The sequence below is a fragment of the Prorops nasuta genome, unplaced genomic scaffold, assembly GCF_024137725.1.
Source record: "Prorops nasuta isolate Cenicafe-Biocafe unplaced genomic scaffold, Cenicafe_Pnas_1.2 PNAS00011, whole genome shotgun sequence".
NCBI classification, from domain to species: domain Eukaryota; kingdom Metazoa; phylum Arthropoda; class Insecta; order Hymenoptera; family Bethylidae; genus Prorops; species Prorops nasuta.
In genome coordinates this window covers 4,228,999-4,253,503 of record NW_027116808.1, presented here as the reverse complement: position 1 = coordinate 4,253,503, position 24,505 = coordinate 4,228,999, and the positions used below count along the sequence as shown (strand labels likewise).

Here is a 24,505-nt window from a genome sequence, read left to right as displayed (position 1 = left end):
GTAAATTTAATGAACATATACAGTTATACAGATTTATCAATTAAAGTTATTAAAGAAAAACGAATTCTATTATTTTTTACTGAACCATCTGTTAAAATCAAGACGCAAAAGTAATTGAGCTAAATGCTCACCGCTTGGCTGTGTGCGAACCCTATTTAATGTTTTTGTTAACCAATCCATTGCGCTATCAAGCATAATGTTCAGTGTATTAAGTTCTTCTTTCTCGGTAAGAATTAAATTCCCAATTTCCCAGACAGAGGATTGTAAAATGAAGTCATCACACAGCCTCAATAAAATTCTTATTAATTTATTTACCTGTGAATAATTTTATTTGTTAATATTGTAAACTTTCATGGGTTATATTAATACTTACGGGATTTTTTCTCTCTGTCTCATTTCCCAATAAAAAAGTTTGAGACATAACATTTGCTAAGAAAATTGAGTGTGCTTTTTGCACATCTTCGAAATTTCGTGTAGTCTTCATGTTTGCTTCCAAAATACTGTATTGACTTTCAAGTACATCCACTTGCAAATAATATTGTAAATTGTCAATAATGAATATCAATTTATTCCTTAACTGTACAACTCCGATATCGCTAATAAAAAAATGTTAAATTGATGAAAATCTTTTTTGAAGGTTGAAATTAAATATTAATGAGTATATTCTTTTAACTTACATATTTTTAAAATGCATATGGTCCCGCCAAAGATTCCACAAATTTATTTGTGTTTTCTTAACTCTTAACAAAAATCGAAATAAAGTATTATAATCATTTAAAGCAGATGGGCTAAAAAGTAAATGTAGTGGCCAAATAACTTTATATTTTAACACTATTAATCCCCAGCCCTGTTTTTCTGAAATAGCAAACGTTTGTATCAAACGATTTTTTTTTATATATATGCTTATTACAATTTTAACAACTATAAAAAACTTTACCTACCACTAGGATCTTCACGCTCTTCTTGTGAAAACTCCATACCATTGTCTTGAGTATCTTGACTTTCAGATTCTACTGATGGCAAAGGGACAGTAAAATTAAAGCAGTCCATTGCATTCTCATCATTTAGATGCATTTTTCTTAAAGTCATTTGAAATGCCAGATTAACATCTCTAGATGTATGACTAGTTGGTGTTTTGTTGAGAATATGAGCTGTAAGTCTTATAAATTCTAAGAACAAATCGCCTCTTCCCATTAAAAAAAAATCTTTGATTAATTTTAATTGCTGCATGAGTTGAGCTTCTTCAACAGCAATATGCCAAAGATGCTCTGTTACACATTGCTTTAATTCATCGATAGTCCGCTCGAACTCAATTACGTTGAAAACTGGTTTACTTTGTAAAATTTGTAATTTATGAAAATATTCATACTCCTTTTCACCCCATATTGAGTTTTCCACTTTTGTAACAACGTGGAAATCTATAATAAAAGCAGAAAATTTTAATTGTCAATAGCTGTCAATTGGTGGTATGGAAACCAGAAGGATAAAGAAATTTTACCTTTCTTCTGTCGAGGATCATTTCCAAACATTATAATAGTTTGTCCTATCGTTAAAATTTTAGAAGCCAATGAATAGCTAATGTAAGATGGAAGCATCACTGCCTGAATATCATAGTCCCACATATCAATGTTATATTTTTTAGTTGTATTTTCTTCATGAATGTCGCTATCATTTTTATAGTCAGAAAGCACTAAACTACTTGAACAGTGTGCAACATTTTGTATAAAAAATTCTTTATGTATATCCTCTAGATGTCCATATAGAAGCCAACTGGTTAAATGCTTATAAAAGACAATGTGTACTTTATGTACAATTCTAAAACAAAATTTATTGTTAAGAAGAGATAAAACAAAAAAAAATATATATTTCTTGATTATTTACTTTATTAATGCCACTTTTACTTCAGCAATTCCAGTATGCATATATTCATGTAAGCACTGCAATAACCTACAGCCATAGAGCTTTTGCGCAATGATCTAAAATAATTGCATAGTTATGTACCAGTAGTTTAATAAACATAGATTAATATTAAAATAAAACATTTAGTGAAATGAAAAAATTAGCTTTACCTCGCCAATGATGGAATTTAACATTGAGAATAAACATACATATTTTTCCAAATGACAAAAAATTAATGATATAGGTGTGTGACAATCATTTAACACTGTTTGTTCTAGCTCAATAATATCCTGTTGAAATGGTTCTAATGCCTCAGTGATTCCATCACATAATGCACGTAGATATAATCCTTGAGAAATAATCTCTGATTCTAAAAAATAATATTACATAATTTTTCTCCTTCTTGGTATACAATTTGTATTTGATTAAAAAATATTGTCTAACCATCAGGATTTTCTAAACCTGTATCTATGCAGCCATTGTCATTTACAAATCTTCTGATGACATTACATTCTTCTACTATGCTTAATATATTTTTAAGTAAAACAATTTCTCCAGGATGAAAGTATTGATTCACTTCCATATTCTGAAATTAATATGCATTAGCTACTACAAATATGGCACATATTTTATGATGCAATTTCTAAATTGAAAAAATGTTAAGTATTACATCTGGATCTAACATTTCCTTGATACCAGTGGAACATCCCCAAAGTGAGGCTAACACTTCGTGTAACATGTCTGAAAATTGGTATTCAGTCTATTTTTTACTGCATATAAAATGTAGATCCTTTATTTTGCGAAATTCTAAGATACTTCTAATTATTAAGTAGTACAAAAATCATAAAATTACTACCGATTATTTAACTGTTCAAATTAAAAAAATTTAGCATTTGGACACCGATCCGCCAATTTTTCATTACAGCCGTCAATGAGTGCCGTCAATGTACAAAACAGAAAACAGCTGATTAGAGTAGTGTTCTAAAATAAGAGACCGTGCACACCAACCCAATGACAGTGAGATAAGAATGTATATTGGTGTATATATATACATACTATCAGCGCAAACTATCGGTCAATTTTCGCAGTTTTTCAATGTAATTTATTTATACGTATACAGTTATACATTGACAAATGACACTTCGCTATCATTGTGTTGGTGTGCGTGCACGGTCTCTATATAGTGTGTTCATAAAATTTATTCTCCAATTATTAGAGCTACCTACTACCTACACAATTATTATATGTATAAATTGAAGAGAATCATGTTCATTAAAGACGTTTTTAAAATAAAAGGAAAGATTGTGAAAGAAAAGAGAAAGGCGTTTGTTTCTAGTTACAACCTCATGCTTGGAACAATTCAGATCAAATCAGTTTTTTTTTGGAGCTCAATCCCGAGCTTGATGGTTTCGAGCGTCGACTCTCGGATTCGGCGTGGCTTTAGGAGCTGTCGGGGGGAAGCAAGCAAAGTGGGGAACGAGGATTGGTGGTGGTGGAAGGTAGTACTAGTAGAGGGGGAAGGGCTGCTAGGACGTGAAAATATTGTGATGGCCGTGGGCAGGGGTGGGCCCAGGGTGAGGACTGAGGGGCCCCTCCAGTAGTCAGTCGTTGCTCGGCGCTCACTGCGAGACAGTCGGGTCGGGATTTTTTGGGTTCGGGATTCTTTTTGTATGTGAGAACCTACAACTTGAATAATACATATACACATCGCTGTGCGATGTAGTATCGTGTATCTACGACAATTCCACGCACCCATACACATCCACATTAACATTCGGGCAAGTAGAAAACGCGTGACGAGCCGGCTAAAAGTTGAAAGTAGTAAAAAACTCGTCGATACGGTATAAAGCTGCAGTTAGAAAACCTCGTGACAAACCTTGGGAGTTGCTCCTGGTTCAATTTAATGACAGGTAGAAAGGAGATGCGCGAGTTTTCTCTTACGCACACTATCTTCATTGTCACGTAAAAGCTACGTTACGTTACGCCCAAGTAGTAAGCCATCGCGAATCAAGGCGAAACCCACGCCTCGTAACGCCGGTACGTATACGTTGTTCCCACGGGTTTGTCTGCCACTCTCTACCACGCCAAGCCAAACCATATCACATCACACTACATCGTATTATAATACTTACCACACGAAATCACATTGTTCCTCGAGGTGTTATTTCTGTGCAATTATTTTCCGAGGTTTTTATCTCTAAATTCGCCTTTTCAATAAGCAGCTGAGTACCCCAGTGACAAAGTGAAGTGTCAATCAAACTAGGCAGTGTTTCCAGAAGAGGCTTGACATAAAAAAGGTGTCTATCCATTTTTATATTAATTATCTCTATACTTAAGATTATTTATTGGCGTGTAAAAAGAGATTTATAGATGTCTTAGCAAAGAATCGAATGTGGGAAAATGGTCTTTTATGTGATTGAGAATTCGGAAGTCGGTGAATTTGGTCATTAACGTATTGCTTTATATCTCTATTGTATTTTTCTTACTGCGTGGCAAGGAATCGTAATCGAGATGCAGAATTAAGACGAGGGTCCATCCGTGGCAATGGATACATTCACTTTTTGGTCCGAGCCACGGCTAACATAAGACCCGAGCAGTAAGTCTATCCTCTTCTAAATCATTCCGCGCGGTGTGCTAGTATTACAGATAGGACCGTCGTCATTCTATACCTAGGAGCGTAAAGGGGGGAAGAAGAAGTAGGTAGAGAAGGGTTTCTGTAGATTACGCGTGCATGCATGCATGTTCATTGTGCCTTTGTATGCTAAGAAAAAGAGAGGGTAGGAGAGAGACCCGACGGAAGACGGTTCTTCATGAGAATCTTTTGCAGAAAAAGGAAATCCTAACTCAACTCGTCCCATCTCGGTTTGGCCCGACTCTACTCGTACTCGACTGGTCTAACAACTTGGAGTAGAAAACTTGCGGGCGCAGTATCGGGACACAACGAATTGATCCTGGCGTCGGCGCGTAAAAGGAAGAGGGACATTGAAATCTTCGGCTGGTCGTCGCGATTGGAAAATTGGAAAGGACGGATATTCGTAAGAAGAAGAAACGAGTGTGCGGAATAACGGGGGCGCAAGCGCGATCGGGTGAGAAGGATCAGTCGGATCGCCGCGATTGGGGGAAAAGATCATTGCGAAAAAGGCCTTGCGAGATGAAAGCCTAGCGACCAAGGTGGTTCTCTCGTCAGCGGGGGAGCAGCAAGAAGGGACGGGACGGCTAGGCAGGAGGCCGGGTACGAGGCTGCAAGATGGCCGCCGCCTGTTACGAGAAGGAAGTAGTGGTGGGTGCCGGTTTGCACGGTCACGGCCATCATCAGCATCACCACCACCTTCGTCACGGGGTCGGCAGCAATGGCGGCGCTCCGGGTCAGACTGTTTTGCCGGCGGCATCTGGCAGTCTTATCGACGTATCCATATCAGGATCAAGCTCACCGTCGGTCAGCGCAGCTTCTTCGACGCCCTCGAGCTCGGTCGCTGCGGTTGCCGCGGCTGCAGCGGCGGCGGCCGCGGCCGCAGCTGCAACTGCCTACAAGGATTACTCGCAACCTCTCCACGTGGATTGCAGCGTCGAGTACGAGCTGCCGAGTCAAGCGAAACCTCCACCGGGCGGAGGGGAGCCGCTGCTCATGATACATCCTTGCTACTATCGTCGCGCGGAGAGGGAGAGGAGGAGTCCGTTCGTGAACAACTTGCCGCCGCCGAGCAGTGCGTCCATATCTTCGAGCAGAGGACGCAGTAGCAGGAGGAGCGCCACCGTCGCAGCCTCCTCGGTCACGGTGCAGGGTCCGGTCGCCTCGAGCGCCGCGTCGACCATTCTACCGGCTGCAACGGACGTCTGCACCGTATCCTCGACGACCCCGTCAACCCCGTCGCAATCTACCTCCTCGGTGACGGTGTCCGCCATTGCTACCTCCGTCGGCCCCCCCACCGCCACCACCACCGTCCCCGGTGCTGTCATCAATACCGCCAACGTGACCTCCAGCAGCACCGCTGCTGCCAACCTGATATCGACCACGGGTGGTCAAATGTCAGCTGCCATGGCCGTCTCCTACAGAGCTGCTCCCAACGCGGCCGCTTCCCTCTCTCAGCAACAGTCGAGGCGGCAACATCTTTCGCAACAGCCTCATCATCATCAGCATTACCACCGAGCTCACGGCAGTCATCGTCTTCATCATGCCCGACAGCAGCAGCAATGTTCGGCCTCTCCGACTCCAACGACCACCACCACCACCACCGGCCTCATTTCTGCCGACGAAAACGCTGTCATTTCCGGTATCTATCAGCATTACTTCCGTGCCATGCACCGGCAGCAGCAGCAGCAAACGCAACCGCAGCAACAACAGCACCAGCAGCAGCAACAAAAGCCACAGCCGCAGCAACAGCAGCAGCAGCCTCACCAGAGTCAGCCATTCCACCAGCAACAGGCTCAACAAAATGGCCGATGTACCTCAAATTCGTCCGTCTCGTCAACGACGATTCCCATATCCGACCTGTTACGGCAGAGCTATCAACAAAACTACGCCAGTTCCTCGGCTCTGCACCGTGGCTCGAGTCATCATCCCTACAAGCGGCCGTCGGCTAGTCTGCTGTCGAGAGCTGCCTCGCATTTGGGTCAGCACGCCTCGTCTTCCATCGGTGCTTCTGGGGGCGTCTCCAGCGTGTACGCCAGCTCGATTCACAGGCATCATGCAACCTCGCTGTTAACTTTACAGGCTGCAGGCTTCTACGAGACACCGGCGTACCACGCTCTTCTTCCACAGAGTTAAAAACATTGGTAATTTTAACGTTAAGAGTCCCGGTTCTCGCCAAACTCCCAGAGGTCCCGAAAAGAAAAGAAAGCGGCAGCAGTAAGAAAAACAGAGAAAAACATACGGGATAACTCGCATAGCCTAGTCTACTCTGTCTTCGCGAGAAACCCATCATCTTCCAAATTGCATGCGGGCTGCTTTATAGCGCGTATATTCTCCATGTGCGTATGCTACGCATACTGTAATCTAGTATGTACGTCCGCGCGTGCTGTGTTCGATTTAGATAATAGGAAAACAAACTCAGAGGCGGGCAATGATATGCCACCGGGCGCAATCTTCTCGCTCTTTCGAATGTACATAGAATGTTTTATTACTAGCTAGGTACCTACACTGGCGTAGCTAGATTTTTCCAAATTTTCTCTTTGTATATTTATTAATTAACCGAAGTATACGATTATCTAGCTCGTTTAACTGTTAGCAACCAAATGTTTATTTTCATCTTCTATTTGCAACTGTACAAAGATTCCAATAGCGGTCTCATCTAATTACGCCTGTGCTTAGTCGATTATGCAAATATTTGAATAATTTGGCGAGTCTTTAGGACCGTCTCGTGTACATTTTTTTATCGTCCAATTTCATGCAAAAATTTTTTATACGCTATGACTAAATAATCTAGTTATACAATTTTGTTCAAAAGTACATAAAATGTTTTACTATCCACATTGAAATGATCCATTTTTCGCATTTTATCCCTGTCAAATTGGAAGGAGGAGTGAAAGGATTGAAAATAGAGAGGGAGGGGGGAATAAAAATCAAAATTTCGGATTACTCGGATGTATAATATTTTCCATGAGGCGTAATAAATCGTGTGTGGAGTGCAGTAATCGGTGATGAGCATATGGGTGAGATTAGTGTAGAGAATGCACGGCTGTTCCTGCGTGCACGTCAGCGGAAGACAGTGCATGCTGTGTTCATTGCTAGCAGGAGGCAGCAGGCAGGCAGGCAGGCAGGCAGGCAAACGAGAGAGGCGCACTGTTTGTCGGAGGAGGATGAGGAGGCGGAGAAGGAGGATAAGGATGATGAGGGAGGGGTTGCCGGTTGGATGGTCGGTCGAGCGGCCTGGAGGGCGAATGGACGGATGGATGGACGCTCGGTCTAACAGACAGGAAGGCACGAAACAAAAAAGATTGAAAAAAAACAGATACCGAAAAGTAGGGGAGTACCGTCAAAAACTGTAAGCACCGAATCTCGAAACGCGAACTCTCCACGTTTAGCCTCTCTTTCTTTCCCTTTCCTCTCCTTACCTCTTCAAAGTCCTTCTGAACCAAGAGAGATGAGACGCACAAATCTAAACGAATTTCAGTTCGAAGCGTAATGTAAATTCCCCCGTTTCACAAAGTAAACTTGACAAAGGAGGAAGGGCGATGACAGATTAAGAGTTTCGGTACGAGGGAAAGAATCTGCATTTTACGATAAATTGGCCTTAATTTTGGAGGATCTTGGAATGCTGGGATGAGAGTCAGGGTGGAGAGGGGGGGGGGTGTTTATGCTTGAAAAGGGATGCCATATTGAGTCGTCCAGCTTCAGCGACATAGCGTTGAATGGCACATTAGTCGGTTCCTAGTAGCGGAACTAGTGCGCTTGCTTATCGGTCGATCGTTAAGCGCACGGGTCGTTTTAACGCGGTACGTAATACGCGTTTGTTTATCTGCTTATATGATCGCGGCTAACTTCGAACGTGTGCTTTTTCTACGTTTCTCGAAGAAATTTGAATGCTCGACACTGGTAACTCACGTACGATTGGTGTGTAGAGAGAGAACGTACACGTGTGCGTGCAACGAGATGTATACGCGAGGGAAACAAAGCAGAGAGAGAGAGAGAGAGAGAGAGAGAGATGTTCGACGAGTAGAAGAAAAACAAAGAAAGACGGGGAAAAAGTAGCGCGAGGGAAAAGAGAGAGTGATGGGGGGGGGGGGGTGAGTGTAAAGAAGACTTTGTTGCCGGGACCCGACGGTTTCCACGAAAGTGCCGAGAAAACAAGGGGCTCTTAGCACGGACCTACGATGACCAGTGCTAACGATAAGTCGACAAAGGATGCCATAACTGCGATTCTGTTGGTTTATCCCCGGGAGTACCCATTCTCCCCCCTCCACGACTCATCTTTCAGTCGTCGACGAGCATACGGCAGAGTTTAGCACTGTACAATGTCCCTCTGTCCCTGCTGTGCGCGCCACCATGGTGACAGAGCTATGTTCGTGCTCTCTGCCCCCCCCCCCCTCTTTTTAACCAACACGCTCATGTTCGTGCCAGTGAGAAACGGACGGACGGACGACCGACGGCAGGAAGGTATAGAACAAACATGCATGAGAGAGTAAAGAAAGATGGAGGTTGAAAGGAGAGACGGAGAGAGCATGGCAAGATTAGAGAGGGTAGAAGCAGATATACAAAGATGAGAAGAGTTCTTAAGAGAGAGGGAACGGCATAAGGGCAATGGGACAAAGCTGTAACAGGGAGGAGGGGGGGGTATGGGGGGAGGAGGAAAAATAATATTGTAGATGTGGCAAAACCGGTGGTTGCTTTCAGAATGGGAAACCAGGCAACCGCTCGCGATGGTTTGCATCGTGCCATCTACTCGCGGTCTGTTTCTTGCAAAAAATACATTTATTTAACCTCTTCCGAAAGACGATCGACAGCTCATAGTCGACATCCGATCGAAGCCGAGCTCTTCACCGCGACGATCGAGTGTTCGTTACATCCTGTTAGTGCAAAATCCAAAGCGCGTTCGGTTTCCAACTTAATACAGGTTAGGGTTTCCACTCTTACATGCACAGCTTATTCTCTTCGAATTTTCTCAGGCTACGCTCGCATTATTTCCTTCCACAATTTCTACGCATTTATTCACATTATGGCGTATTAGGGGCTCGTCAGTGGACTTCATATGCAACGATAACTTGCAATTCTCTCTTTTAAACGTTGGATCGAACCTTTCAAGTATTTATCACGAGTCATTTGGAATCCATTAGCACGAGTGATAATTGGGTTATGTGGCGTTCCAAACACATATTTACAAGCCTTGCCTACTCGTGACGATTGTTATTATAATTTACAAAGTCTACCAAATCTTTCCATTCCAGCAAAAACGTCAGTATTATTATCGGTAGTAAGAAACAATTTTTTCCAACAATCGTGCAAAGTGTTTGATATTCCTTGACTAGTCTTCTTTTGTTAACAAAAAAACTTATGGTTGAAGATCTTTAAAAAGATTATAAAGTTTTTTAATATTGGCGTACTGTAAGTTTGTTTTGCTCTTAAGTAGAATAACGATAGAGGGGGTAGAGGGGACTGCTATTGAAAAGTAATATTAATAAATTAAGTTATAAAAGTTAGTTTTAATGACAGTCTGCTCGTTCCTTTCAACGACAAAATTAAGAATTTATTAACTTAACTGTCTTGTATTTCTAATTTCCCCTCATCTGGCTCCTCGGCATTGAAGCAAATTTCAGCCATAACTGTTTGTCTTCGCTCGAGCGAGGTCAGCGCTGCTCGTTCCCTTCCAGTTTGAGTAAAGGCATTAGGTAGATCTACTTTTCAACGTGACAGACACTCCTGTCTCATCAAAATTAAATATAAATACCTTCTGGTTTAAAAGTGTACTTGCAAAGAATTTTTCCTAACAGCTCCTAGAAGTAGCCTACAAAAACCTTATTAAAACCAGCTGCACGAACCGTTAACGTACTTTCTGCTGTGAGAAGTAGAGGGGCTTGTGCTTCTACCACTCTAGATGGTCCGCGAAGAATACACAAATCGTAAACTTGTAGTTTCGGTTCTTGCAAGCGGATGACCCTGCAGTCTTTCGTCTTATCTTTCAACCTAACCTTCTCCCATTTCTTGTAGCATACACCTATAACCAGAGTTGTCTAAGATACGTGTGTTAATATTTCAAACTGAAATGTAACACCATTTATCATCGACGATGGTGTGTTCTGTTTGATTAAAGCATTGTATCACAGTCTTAGAAAAAACGTTCCAAGCGAAAGTTACATACCTAGTATATACACTACTCTGATACAAAGACTCCTGATTGGAATTATTCGTAATTAAAGATTGGTATGCTGATTGGCTAGAGTCGAATCAAACCTTTGTAAGTTTTATTGATGTTTTGAGGTTATGTCTCTCGCGTGGATGAGTTTCGTAGCAGTGGCTCTCTCAGATCTCCTAAAAAACCAGCATTCGATGAATAGTTTTTCTGAGCAGGATGACTCGCTGCTTTTTCTTCAACATTATTATTTATCGAGTGGACAAAGCAACTCTGTGTCACTTTCAAAGAGAAGTTTACTTATTAAGAAGAGATCGATCATCTCTGAAGCTCGGTGTACCGCGTAAAGCCAGTTGAACGTATTCCCGCGTTGAGTTTGGTTAAAAATTTTCCCCCAAATTTTTCTACGATTGGTGCGAGTGACTCTCTACACAATTTACTCTCCCTCGTTTCCCCTAGTGTGCACTAGAATTCTATCGGACGACGAACCGTTGTCAATTCGCACGAAGAAAAAAAGTTTGCAGTTATTTTTCAGCAATATATAAAATAGCAATGTGTTTTTTCCTCGAGCTGACTAATGCGGGTAAACAATTTTCTTGTAGCTTCCAGAAGAAATATTCGTTTTCTGTTTTTAGTTGGAAGCAAAGGAATGCAACGTCCGTTATGCTGCTTATCAAACAACGTCGTGTTCAATACCGCTTTGTAAAGCTGCGTCGTCAATATAACGTCCGGCTTTATGGTGTTTTTCATTTTAGCTGCGTGTCGCACAGTCGCCACATTTATTTGTCCCTCGCAAAAACTTTTCTCGGAAGGAAAATAATTATTTACCGAGGTCAAAACCGGCAATTAGTGATACCAACGCCAATAAACTGTAACTCACACCTTTTTCTGCTAAACATTCATCGCGAAGCTTGGCTTTATTGCATTTCACATGCTACAAAGAGTGCAATCGCTTCTGTCGAATATATATCCGATAAGGAAAGGAACTCGACTTTATTTGTTCGCAGCAATAAAAATACGCGGATAGCACCTTTTATCTCCGCTGATTGCAAAATCAGGACTTTGAAAGCTGATGAAAATGGAGGAAAAAAATATTCGGTCTAACGTTTCAAGGTATATACGTGCAGTGTGGAGCGATAATTTTGCAATTGCAGCTGTGGGTAATTTTAGCGGGCATAATTCTGAATCAGCGGCATAAAAGAATAAATGATAATTAATATCGTATTTGGGACGCAATGAGAATCGCTAACGCAGGCCTAAGTCTCGTGTCGTCAGTGCCAACAAGAGACGGCAGTTTCTTGCGTAAGGTTCACTTACGAATGCGCTTATTAAGCTGTTTGTTCATTCCAAGGCAGCTTGCGCGCGACAGTACAAACAAATGCCATTTCAACAAATATACCCGCGCTTGTGTGCCTGAACTTTTGCTCGCGACGCTTTATTCCATAATAAACTCAGGGATAACTTTACCTTTCCGTTAGTCGGGACATTAAAATTTAGTCATGGCTTCATTAAAGGCTCAAATTGCTTTACCTCGTGTACATTCCTTTACCATTAAACCCCCAAAATCTTTAATGTGCTCGAAGAGACTGTTGGAATTTTCAATGATACCATTACGAGCAATGCTGAGGAACAATGACGACTCGACGAGGAACAAAGCCACACATATAGCTACTTAAACCGTTCTGATTGAGAAAACATTATGCTGATAAGTTTTACGAGCGAAACAAGTACAGCACTCTGATTGAAAATCACTTTTCGCTACGAGAAGCGAATATATTTCTGCTTTTTGGTCATCGGATCGTTCCCATAGCTGTACTTGAAGAGCGTCTTAGCGACGGGGTTCCTTCCCTACTCCCTATTGTCCTTCGTATTCGTCATTCGAACTTCCTTTCTCTCTTACGCTCCTATACCATTTACCCAAGCGCTTTCCTTTCTACAATCCGCACGGACGTTACTCGTTAATTTTCAAATCCCCTTAATGATCCCAGTAATTTGCCGAAACTATACCTGCTCACCGTAATTATACAACAGGGAAATACTATGTACGCCTTGATTTTTATAAAAATATAGTATTCCAAATAGTGGGTGCACTTTAAAACTTGGCAGGAGTAAAAGTGTCAAATGAGCCGAGTATTATTATTATTATTATAAAAATAAGAATCAGTTAATTGTGCGATAGAGGTATGTTGAAGAGCATGCACAGGTAAGGTTAGAGAGTAGGACGGTATTCTCAGCGAGTACCAGCCGTAAAATTGTTTAGTTTTCAATTTTCCTCGTAGAGTCTCGCGTGTGTGAGTCGTCTTATAGCTTATAATCGGTTTTCGCTCATAGCGTGCAACGAGCAGGAAGTGTCACGATCTTTTCTATCGCTTTTTCCCATCTCCCTTTCTCCATTGTTCTTCCACCCTATTCCTCTTTATACTTTCATCGCAAAGCCCTTCAATTCTTATTCCATTTCGGCATTGGCCCCTCCACGCTACCTCAGCGCCTCTCCCGCAGGGCTCCTGGGAAGCCGTCGCATCGTCCAACTTTGCTTTTTTTGCATCGTTCGAGCGTCACACGAGTCGAGAGAAAAACGATCTGTATTTCGTTGCACGATGACAATCGATCAAGTCGATCACACGGCAGGAGAGTGAAAAACTCGGCCCGTTGATCAAACGGACGGCAAATCTTTTTCGGTAAAGTGTGTACGGAACGACTTGATGAGTTTGTTGGGAATATTCCTAAAGTGGATACTGCAATTAAGATTTCGGCCTCTTCAGACGTTTCCCTCCTTTCTTCTCTCTCTCTCTCTCTCTCTCTCTCTCTCTCTCTCTCTCTCTCTCTCTCTCTCTCCTATTTCTTGCTTGAAAACGCATCTCCGGAAAGCGCTGGAAAGTTTTTGTTACCGACTGCCGGGTCGGCTGGCTGGCTACATTTCGCCCTTTGAGAGAACGCGCTCGAGGAAAAACGATGGCGGGCCAGTATTTCGTTACACGGTAACGATCGATCAACGTGACCGCACGACCGCACGCTACGAGCCATCCCGAAACGAGACGACGAGAGAGACTGGGACGGAGAAGCGAACAGAACGGACCAGACGAGACACGAGACGGGACGGGACCACAGCCAGCAGACCAGATCGGATGAAGAAGGAAGTAGTGCGGTTAAAATGGTCGAGAAGGATAGAGGGAGGGAGGGTTACGGGATAAAGAGAGCCCCGGGATCAGCCCTGCCGAACAAGGAATGCATCCTCGTATACATTCCCAAAACTCTTTGTGTGCCCGATTTAGAGCATTGGCATCGTACAATCGCCAAAATTCTAGCCGACATTGAAATCCGCACGGAAAATTTTACCCACGATCCCTCGGAACTTTCAAAATCCGCAGTTCAAAGCACTCGTATGGCATCTGGGCCAAAACAAGCGACCTTTTCATTCTACGACGAGAGTTACGAGCGTGGCGCGACCTCTGGTGTTGCTATTCTCAATCCGAGCATTCTTTCCCGCAGTGCCCTCTGTGGGAAACTCGCGAATCTTCTTAGATAAACATTAGTATACGTAACTCGTTCGATGGCTAACCTTTATCTCGCGTGTTTGTCGTTTCGATTATATGTAATTAAAAGTATAAATTTAAAGAGTACGTCTCACGCATACACAGATACGTAAATTGTTGCTGATCTTTTTCTCAGAAGTATCGAATTAGTTGGAGGGACGAGCGGGACTTTTTCTCGGAAATTCTTCAAATCCGCTTTCCAATAATAGCTGTTTTTCCTAATTGAAACGCCTTGGTCGCAGGAGTTTATTGAATTTTCGTGAGAGATTATACTTGGTAAGCTTTAGGAGTAACAATGTAAAAGGGATTTATTCGGCAAATGCAGTGCTGGATACTTTCTATCGAAAATTGTAGGTGCTTGTAATTAGAAGCAAAGTACCATAGGCGATCCGTCGTAAATCACGGTGTTTTTAAGCGGTGAATGGGTGGTCAGGAGCCGACGGGCCCAGGAAAATGTATATTACTTTGTAACAAAGGAAAGGGGAGTGGAGACTTTACGGGACGCGGGACGAACAGGATGCGCATTCGAAAAGCATTCTCTTGCGTGTACGTGTCTATAGCATACGCAGAGGTTAGACTGAAGTGCAGTGACATTAAAAAGTTGAATACTTTATCCATCGTTTAAAATTGCCCGAATCACCGCGTGAGTTCACACAGAAATTATCTGCCTCGTCCAAAGTAAATAAAGGCGCTGATGTGTCCATGTCTACGTGCTGTACACTGGAAGATGATGAATTCTTATCGATATATATATATACACCTATGTATCTTGGATCGTAGAAATCTATGAGATGTGCGATAGACGCGTGGTGAACGAGGAAAACGACGCGACGCGTTGCCTTGAATGTTGTCGTTGAATGAAAAAAGTCGAAAGAAGGAAAAAAGGAGCGGTAAGCGCGACCTGGTTGCGCAACACGATCATCCGACCAACATAATTTGGTCGCTTCGTATGCAGAAGGATCGGAAAGCGCTTGAAAAGGGTTCGACGTTGAAAATCAAAGAGGCGACTGTGCGATGCTTATCTCCCTCGGCCCCCTTGGCCAACCATCAGCCCGCATGTAGCGCTAGAATTTTTACGTCCCAGCCAACTTCTATTTGAAATTCAAACCGATAGTCCAGCCTGAAAATATACACGGTATTTTTCCTCTGCCTATCTATGGAGAAGCTTCTCCCTAACTCCTCGCCTCCCTCCCCTCCCCTCTCCTCTCTCTCTCTCTCTCTCCATCAAAAGCCCCACTCACTCATATCGATTCCACATGCTAACGAATAAGCCTCGCGCTCTCTGCCTAACCTAACCAATTTATCATCATTAGACAAATCCACCCTCCTACGGCCGGCTCTCATACTTGCTCCTTTTATCAATCACAATTTCGACAAATGCTCACGAAATTTTCAAACTCTGCTTATTTGAATTTTCGAAAATCCAATCATGTATAATAACAGTTTCTGCCTATGGAATATTAACAAAAAAAAATGAATAAGCTTCTGTCAGTACGGAGGATGGATACCTTGGGACGTAGGATTAGATAACGAGCTTCGTTATTTACTGCTGAATTCATGTAGGAAGCAAGCCGAATCGAGCGAAAGGCAGCTAGAGAGAGACAGAGCGAGAGGGAAATACGAAGAGGGACTAAGGTTGGTGGTGGTGGGTGTCAGAGACCTGAAATCCACACATATACGAGCTTCCTCAATCTGTAATTTTCTGTTATCTGAAAGTTATCCCCTCCCCCCTCTATATCTTTCTTTTTCTTACTCCTTCTCATTCTTCTCCCTTTAAAGCTGGGCTCTTTTAAACTTTATAACTTTCCCGAAGGTTTACCGTCATAAAATTCGATCGTTGGTTCAACGGAGAGAGAGAGAGAGAGAGAGAGAGAGAGAGAGAGAGAGAGAGAGAGAGAGAGAGAGATAAAGAAAGTAAGTAAGAAAGGAAGTAAAGGAAGATTGGAGTATTGTTATTGTTGTAAATGTTTGTTTTGTGCTGTCCGTGAGGAAAAGTTAGTGCTTGTATTTTATAGGAAAGCAAAGAGAGTGTGATGGAATGACCGAGGCAGCTGATTCGTGCCTGAGCTCGGGTTCGGGGCTTTTAGGTTAAGGTTCGGCTAGCAGGCCGAGCGAAGCAACTTCGGGCTCGGACTTTCTGTGCTCGTCGCGTATTACGATCGATAAAATTGTCTTCCGAGTTGCGTCACAACGATTTAAGCTTAAGGCCATCGAGCGCCATGGGCCGAGAGGAGAGCTCGGCGACGACGTAAGAGACAGAAGCCTGGCTGGGATACGGAACGGACCAATCGGGTCCCTCACTGCCACTTTCGTAAGGCAGCCTTAGGAAAGGTCCGTGATTGGTGGATTCCGCGAGGCTTTACTGCCACCTTCTTTATCGTGCGTTTTTTTCTACGTGTCATGGCTTTTAAAAGGTTTAAAGCCTGCTAGTAGCACACTTGAGAACTGCTCGACTTCTCTCTCTCTCTCTCTCATTCTGACCTCCCCTCTCCCTCGACACAATCTTCCCCTATCTCCCCGTCGACCAAATCCCACCCCTTCCTCTCCTCCAAGCATAACCTCTTCCAGCTTGCTCCAGGCCTCTCTACTCTTAACCATTCATAGCTTTCGACGAGAGATTATTTCTTTATTATTCAACGAACTCCCCCCTCCCCTCCTTCCTCTCTCGAACCTCTGTCATCCTTCCTTAGAAAACGGCATACATTTACACACGCATTAGCAAGCCAAGTATTATTGATTTACATGTTCCCACTACTATTCTGCATTGGATGTATCTCTTCGTTTCTGTCCAAAATGTATCATGTCGAACTGGTTTCCCAATGCAAAGGAAAATACTAAGAGAGAGAGTGCTTACTTAGATCGAACGTATCTGTGTACACGTATTTAAGGGAATCCTAACTTCTTCGCCTCCTCATCTCGTCATTTTGTCTGCTGTATGCTCGCTCTCGATCAAATAAATCAAATATTCTATTTTACGACGCTTCGAATTTAGTACAGAAATATACATACATATTTTGTAGACTTTATGGTATACGTAGGACTGCACTGAAATTGATGTACGATAAGAGATGTTTTATCTTGCATTCCGACTCGTAGTAAGGAGACGCTCGAAACTTCCACGAATTTCATTTGCAGGATGCACGAGTAAACGGTTCTACTAGCCGAGGGTTACTACGGCTTATCGCAATTGAGCTAATTATCAATGTGTTTGTGGGGTTTGGCCACCGAAAGATCTTCCTTCTTGATTTCTTACCTTTTTTTATTTCTTCATATTTTTTCTCTTTATTCTCCGAGTATAGGTTAATCTATGAAAACCTTATATTCTTTAACATATATAGCTAAAGATATTTTCGTATAACTAGAAGTTTTTACACAGTAAAATCCATATAGAAGACAATTTTTATTTAAATAACGCGGCAACTGTACAGTTTGGTCAAATATTGTACAGTGATCTTCGCGTTCCCCCTGTTATTGACTGTGATTACTGAAAAAACTATATATTTGACGTCACAAGAACTATCGATTTTTAGTAATCACAGTCGATACGGAACACGGGAGATGTATCGACCGATCGATATTTTCCGATATCTCGTTGGGGGAAGGGGGGGGGATTCGGGAGTGAGAACGATATTATTGAAAAGCGAGGCGAGATACAAGTCGAATTAAGTACGGTGGAAGCCTTGAAAGTTGAGTCTCTTTAATGAGCGGATGTCATACGAAGGAAGAAAAAGAGGGAAAGAGAGGCGAAACGAAATGAAAGGAATAAAAGAGGGAAAGGAAAGACAGGGAACACAGCACGTGCACATAAAGGCGTTTCACCCTGTAATTTAGTTTCGCGCTCGGCAAATGCTTTTCGAGTCCAAAATTTCTCATAAGCCTGTGCTTTCTGGTATGTACGTATGGCTACGCGGAGCTGACGCGTATATACATATACTATGTATGTATATATACGTATATTAAAGCGGCAGATTGGAGATTCCCCATCGCGTTACAATTCGCGATATATAATAGATAGGGGAGGGCCGAATAGGGGTAACGAGAGAGAGAGAGAGAGAGAGAGAGAGAGAGAGAGAGAGAGAGAGAGAGAGAGAGAGAGAGAGAGGAGGGGGATATTTTCCCCAGTAGCAAGGGAGTCTGAAAAGAACCGAATGAAAGGGGAAAAGCCGAACGAGAGTGGTGGTCCGCTGAGCTAAACTTTGCCACTTTGCACTTGGCTGCATTAGTTGGATAAAGGTATGCGCTATGCGTAAAGTTATACCGATATAGTTTAATACTAGTGGTAACTCGGCCTTAAAGAAATGACATAAACTGCCTCAAATTATTGAATGTGAATGTGCTAGCGCCCTCACTATAATAATTAACTGACTGATTGTGAACTATCCAGATAGCGCAAACCTCTGTACATACTAAGAATCTCCTAAGATATGCTTAGTACATTCTTAGTATACCTAACAAGAATATTTATTGCTATCAGGATAAAGCCTGCACGCGCTATCTACGTATAGGTTATGTACGATAATAACCTTAATAACGATAATAATATTAATAATAATGTACCAATAAGAAGAATAATAATAGTAATAAAAAAAATAACGATAATTGTTAAGATAATGGGAATAGCCAAGTAGGGCGATCGTGTAAAAAGGGGAAGAACGAACGCGAGCGAGAGTATGGGAAGTGGGGGAAGGGGGTGGAGGGGATTTTTTGGAAGAGCGATTATTAACGCTAACGAGCTCCAGCACGGGGTTGCTGCTGTTAGATGCTAGACAAACGCTGAGAGAGTACAGTTGGATGAATCGAAACACGACAACAGCCGGTATATCGATCGGGCTCGACAGCAGCGCACCTAAACTACTGTGTGCTGCTGCTACGACCAACGAAATCGAGCGTTTTCGTTCGATAGTCGGCAGCTTCCCCTTTATGAAACTGTATCGGTATGGCGAGCGTTGCGAGAAGGAAAAAAAAGTGCAGTTTCGTTGCTTGGTAGTGTAATAGCGAATGGATAATGGTAATAGTAGCAGCTTTGGTCGTAATAGGTTAGAGGAGCGGTCAGTGCTTCGCGATGGAGAGAGATAAAAAGATAGATAGAGGGGGGGAGAGAGGAAGAGAGGTTAGGTTAGTGGAGGGGATCTCAGCGGCCGTCATTATAAGGGCCTGGAATACGACAATAAGGATCGTACCGCTTTGCACGCGGTTCATCCCACGAGAGTTAATCGAGAGACGAGGAACTCCTACGGCTTTACGACTTGCTCGTAAAGGGGGCTTTCCGTGAAACTTGGCCCTCCAGTTGCTCGAGGCCGCTTCGAGACGCTTTGAGAGAGCGCGCCTCGCTACGTTTTAGGTTAGGTACGATACGAACCATCTCGGTCGGACAGGGGACTTTGGGGCTTGGTTGGACCGAGCGAGCAAGGTGCTAGCCAGGGAGAGGCTGAAGAGGCAGGCAGGTAGGTGGTCAGCTCGGCAGGCTCGGTTCTATGCTCTTCTATAGCTATATACGAGAGAGGCAACGAAACGAGGCACTAGAAAGGGCCGAGCGGGTGGATACCGGCTGAGACAAGCACAGGTAGTAAGCCCTTGGAGGAGGGCGGCTTTGATCCAACCTACCTTGGATCGAAAGTCGATTATGCTCTCTTCGTTCCCTCTCCTGTTTCCTCGTCGACTTGCAAAGACCCGGCTGGATTTTCAGAATAGCTCGCGATATCCATTCAGAGACCCGCATGCCTCCTGTCTACCTCAAATACGTTTCAGGATCGAATTTACCTACCTATACACATACACGCAGACACGCGTGCTCTCACACACCTATAGAATATTATCTCGTCCCAGACCGATCGTAAGCCTCCCACCTTTCTCCTCGTTGTTATTTATCACCTCGACTATAATATACATATTTTCAACAAGATTCCTCTTTACGAAAGGAATATCACACTGCGAAAGTGTCGATCATGGCCCAAGCACCATTAGAATGATTAATAATACTGGACGAAGATACGAAGAAATTCAACGAGTTCTTTCAATCGTTCCTCAATTATCGTGGCTCGAAAACCAAAACAGTCGCAGACGGCAAAAACTTTATTCTCTACGTTCCCTTTGTGTGGAGTTCGCGAATCGAAAAAACGCTGTTTATGATGAATCAATGCTGAAAATTCCTTTCACAGTGTAGCGATCTTTTTCAACGTGATATGTGTAGAAAGTGACCGTACGTAGTTATTGTACACGCATTATTGCAGACTCGAGTCTCGTGCACAATGACAGATCTGCGTTTGCTTTAACTTTAAGCTTAGAAGAAATTACGGGTAATACGGATGTCTCGAAGATAGTGAAAACGGTAGACCACGCCCTTGTTCTCTTCTTCCATCTCGACGATCGATCCTTTCCTCGTGATAAGCTGGCAAAAATTACCACCGCAAAAGTCGAGAACGAAACGGAACAGCCAAATACGCCCCTGGAAGCAGCTCAGGCCCGATGCCTGTGGCAGTCTTTGGCCAATCGATATCGTCTACCTACCATTTGACAACTTCGACATTTCTACGTGTACTCTCGCCCCTCCCCCCTCCCCTTCTCTCTCCTCTCTCTCTCTCTCTCTCTATCTCTATCTTTATCTCTCCATTGACAATTCTCTATATTATATATCATGTTTTTCCGTCTTTTCCCCTACCCATACCGTTCCGACTCGCTACTAGACCCTCGTCGACCTTTTTATTTTTTTTAGGGCTTCGTTCTGGCGGCATAATAAAATTCTAACTGCCCTTTATTCCGTCTTCTCCTTCTGTCTCGCTTTTCGAGCCTTCCATACATACAAGCAGCGCTATACAAGCGCAAGATCAAGCAAGAAAAAGGAAGGGGGAGGGGGGGGGGGGTGGATGGAGTAAGAGAGGCGGTATAAATGCAAAACAAGGCGCGCACCACCAGTAATGCACCCGAGCGCTTTCGTCAGCTGCACTCATTTCTGCTTAAACCAAAAAACCGGAAATTATATGAAAATTTTCCAACGGATAAGCCTAAAGACTGAATAAATTTCAATTCTCTCCGTGGCATTAATTTTTCTTTGGGAAGGAGTGCACTGCTTTTTGGCGACAGCTTGCGGCTCGAGTCTTGCAGAGGGCACTGCAGTTACAGTAATAAAGAAATTGGGGACAGGGGAAGGGAGAGGGATATAGGGAGAAATTAACCAGTTCATCGCTATTACTGCCGCTGCTACTATTACAATTACTGAACTGTAACACTACTACTATCGCTACTATTAATATAGCCCTGTATTATGAAAAAGAATATACCTACGCATTTATGATAATGTACAAGTCTCTAGTGTGATACATTTCTACGCTTATTCCATAACTGTAGTCGCCAAGTCTAAAATACGATACCTCGTTGCTGTCTGACAAAGAGAGTAGCCCTGTAATAATAAAACGATCAAACGCAGCTCGGCTGATTACTCGCGACGGCACATATGACTGTGTGACGCGTCCGGTTGTTTATGTGCGGAGAACAATGAATGTGTATGTCGCACAGACGACGCCCTCTGCTACGTCTGTGTATGCGGGTACGAGTATATACAATATACGTATACGTGTATGTATATGCGGGTGTGCGGAACATTGCTAGCGCTATGTCGCTCAGCCTATGTATGTATTTAGGCACGTAGCGTAGCATGGGGTAGCGTCACGTCACGCGTTGATATATGGATAAGTGTGTACATATGTGTATAGTATATAGTATAGTATACGGAAATGTCTGATGGCAGGTCCTATCGATGTGACTGAAGCGAGCCAAACAGCGAGCTACTATACCATAAAATAAAAAAAAAAGCTGGGATTCGTTATACTATAGATCCCAGAAGAGTGGATGCTTCGATGGATGGATGATTGGACGAATGACGAAGTGTTTGTGCTGCCATGAGCGAATACTACGAAGATAAACCAGCCGATCGATAACCGATCGTTCATCGTTCGGTTAAAGTATGCATCGCGCGCGTGTGTGTGTGTGTGTGTGTGTGTGTGCAACTAGCCTACGCACGTGAGGATTCCAGAGACCGTGATCAGTATGTATATAGATCTGTACATATATGAACGAATCACTGACTGTACAATACCACCCAAATATATTTATATTTCATGTTAAACCTGTGTCGTCGATCATTTACCCCACCTGGAATATCGAAAGTACATTTTATTTTCAAACAGATCGACATACGTTATAATATGTAAATAAAGCACACTGTGCCATCTACATTATTGTCGGAGGCCAGCTGGCGGCTGGCGCGGCGAGGCCGTAAGCTTAATCCAGAAAGCTGATTGGTCGTTGCCAACGAGTAATACGAGAGATTACGTTTTGCAGCTTTTTACGAGAAAGATGGCTCGGTCCTAGCGCGAGGCGTTTATTATTTCGGTAGAGAAAAATGCACTGCACCGTGAGATCAATGAGTACAGTTTTCGGGCAGGGCGAAGCCGGTGTTGCGATGGTGCGTGATTTCTCTTTCTCGCTCCCTCTAGCGGCTCTTGTTGTTGCCAACAGTTAAATCCGCAGGACCTGGCTCGAGTAAGAACAGAATGGAGAAAGGGAGGAAGCGAGGGTACGGTGAAATGAAAAATGGGCAGGGACAGAAAGCAACAGAAGCAGCAGGTGGCGTGGAGCGAGGAGGAAAAGACGTACAGGCAAATATGGGAGGGGGGGGGGGGGTATGGGAGGGAAGGTGAGCGAGAGAGAGAGAGAGAGAGAGAGAGAGAGAGAGAGAGAGAGGTGGATCCTTGCAATCGCAAAGTGTAGAGGAAGAAGAATACTCTGAGAGGAGGAAGGTCTCGTCCTACCTTAGCCCTGCATTCACACTGCTGGAGAATAGCATCGAGAAAGGAGAAGAAGACGACAGAGTATACCGATGGTCGGTATATCCCCTGAAAGGCCAGCTGGACTGACCATTCTCGTAGAAGTAGGTATAGAGACGGAAATCGCGCGGGGAGAAGGTAATCATTAGGTTTTCTTGTCTCCCTTTCGTCTCCACCTTCCTTCTTCTTATCGCTTTCCATCCATCTTCCCACCACCCACCTGCCCCATCTCCCCCCAGCTCTCCACAATTCCATATCGTACACTGTGTCACAGGGGTCAATATTGGAATTGGCACAAGCGCATGCATCCCTAATATTGCAAATAAATATAATACATATCGCATATATACTAGTGTCACTCAATATTTATCCGTAGCACGTAATATTCGACCGACTAACGTGTCCTCGCATCCCCAATATAAAATTTATTACGAGAGAACCTTCGGTCGTATAAATTTATTGTGTGTTGTATAATACGCATACACGTAGACCAAGAAAACAGTGCTAAACACATGTGAGTATAAAAGTTTGCCGTGTATATGCTTGCGTTAGGTGCATGAATTTTTCGAGAAGCCACAGGCACAACACGTTGTGCGTGTTATTAGCACAGTCACAACTGTATGCATTACCGTGCGTCGCGATACGGGCAATTCCACGATGTTTCAACAACGCACAATCGTCACGAGTTTATTTGCCGATGCTGAAAGCTCAGAGATAATATCTGTCACATTTTCGTTTTATGACGATCTGGCTATGGACGGTTTGTGTATTGTTGATATATCCATATTCCTTCTCTCACACATTCACTGTCGAGCACGACGAACGCTTGCTTTTTTTTACTTCTAGGTAATCGGTATTGACACCGTTACAGCTTTTCAACTCGTTATACTTGCATTTGTTATTGTGCCTTCCAAAAAATATATTCGCTTCTCTAGTTTCTTCAAAACAGATTAATAGCTTTAGTATCGACCTTCTACCAACTTCTCCTTCGCAAGAATAATAATGTTGGTAAAATTGAATCACTATAACTTGGAGGAGAGCGGAAACGGCGTGGCGTTGGCGTAAGGTCCCGGGTTGCTGCTGCTGATCATGGACGTTCCATTTCGTATCGTGGTGCGCGTGCTTCAACGGATATAGCACCGGCAACGGAATCGATCTTTGCTCTAAATTTTGAAAGTGCTCCAGGTCGGATTAAAAGTCACTCCTTCTTCGTGTTAAACGTTTTCGTGCCTCATCTTTACTTCCGTCCATACATATTTTTCTGAATCAATTGGAAAAATAAAACACAAGAGATACATTTTAATTAAAGGCTGTTTTCTTAGTAAATATTTTATATTTTGCGAACAATGAAAATGAAATATTCTTGTGCATACTGGCTCCGGTTAGATGGAGCAAGCTCTCTTCAGCTCCAAGCTATGTTGTTTCACCAGCGAAATTGGATAGATTCGGAGAAGGGGAAATGTGTGCC

At 43.2% G+C, this 24,505-nt stretch overlaps 2 protein-coding genes across 8 annotated transcripts in view; one reads left to right on the top strand and one right to left on the bottom strand.

Annotated features, from left to right (window-relative positions):
* Nucleotides 1-69: 69 nt before the first annotated feature.
* Grip75 (gamma-tubulin complex component 4) lies at nucleotides 70-24,097 on the bottom strand. Of its 5 annotated transcripts, none has more exons than XM_066734016.1 (10): nucleotides 23,667-24,097; nucleotides 2,570-2,640; nucleotides 2,344-2,485; nucleotides 2,070-2,269; nucleotides 1,882-1,976; nucleotides 1,499-1,815; nucleotides 942-1,418; nucleotides 678-855; nucleotides 374-596; nucleotides 70-315 (listed from the first exon to the last, which is right to left on the bottom strand). In XM_066734016.1, the coding sequence occupies exons 2-10, from the start codon at nucleotides 2,636-2,638 to the stop codon at nucleotides 70-72; spliced, it is 1,947 nt and encodes a 648-aa protein (XP_066590113.1). In that variant the 5' UTR covers nucleotides 2,639-2,640; nucleotides 23,667-24,097. The 5 variants fall into 5 exon arrangements, with proteins under 5 accessions (XP_066590113.1, XP_066590112.1, XP_066590111.1 ...); XM_066734015.1 differs by lacking the exon at nucleotides 23,667-24,097 and adding an exon at nucleotides 17,225-22,314; XM_066734014.1 differs by lacking the exon at nucleotides 23,667-24,097 and having other exon boundaries at nucleotides 2,570-2,829.
* LOC136777597 (centrosomal and chromosomal factor-like) overlaps nucleotides 3,529-24,505 on the top strand; it is a 32,896-nt gene continuing 11,919 nt past the window's right edge. The window contains exons 1-2 of one of the 3 annotated variants that reach the window (XM_066734021.1): nucleotides 3,529-4,196; nucleotides 4,727-6,672. In XM_066734021.1, coding sequence (XP_066590118.1) covers nucleotides 5,147-6,664 — 1,518 coding nt within the window. In that variant the 5' untranslated portion in view covers nucleotides 3,529-4,196; nucleotides 4,727-5,146 and the 3' untranslated portion in view covers nucleotides 6,665-6,672. Of the gene's footprint in view, nucleotides 4,197-4,726; nucleotides 8,153-23,469; nucleotides 23,552-24,505 lie in introns of those variants that run through there. The other 2 variants (XM_066734020.1, XM_066734024.1) reach the window with 2 other exon arrangements.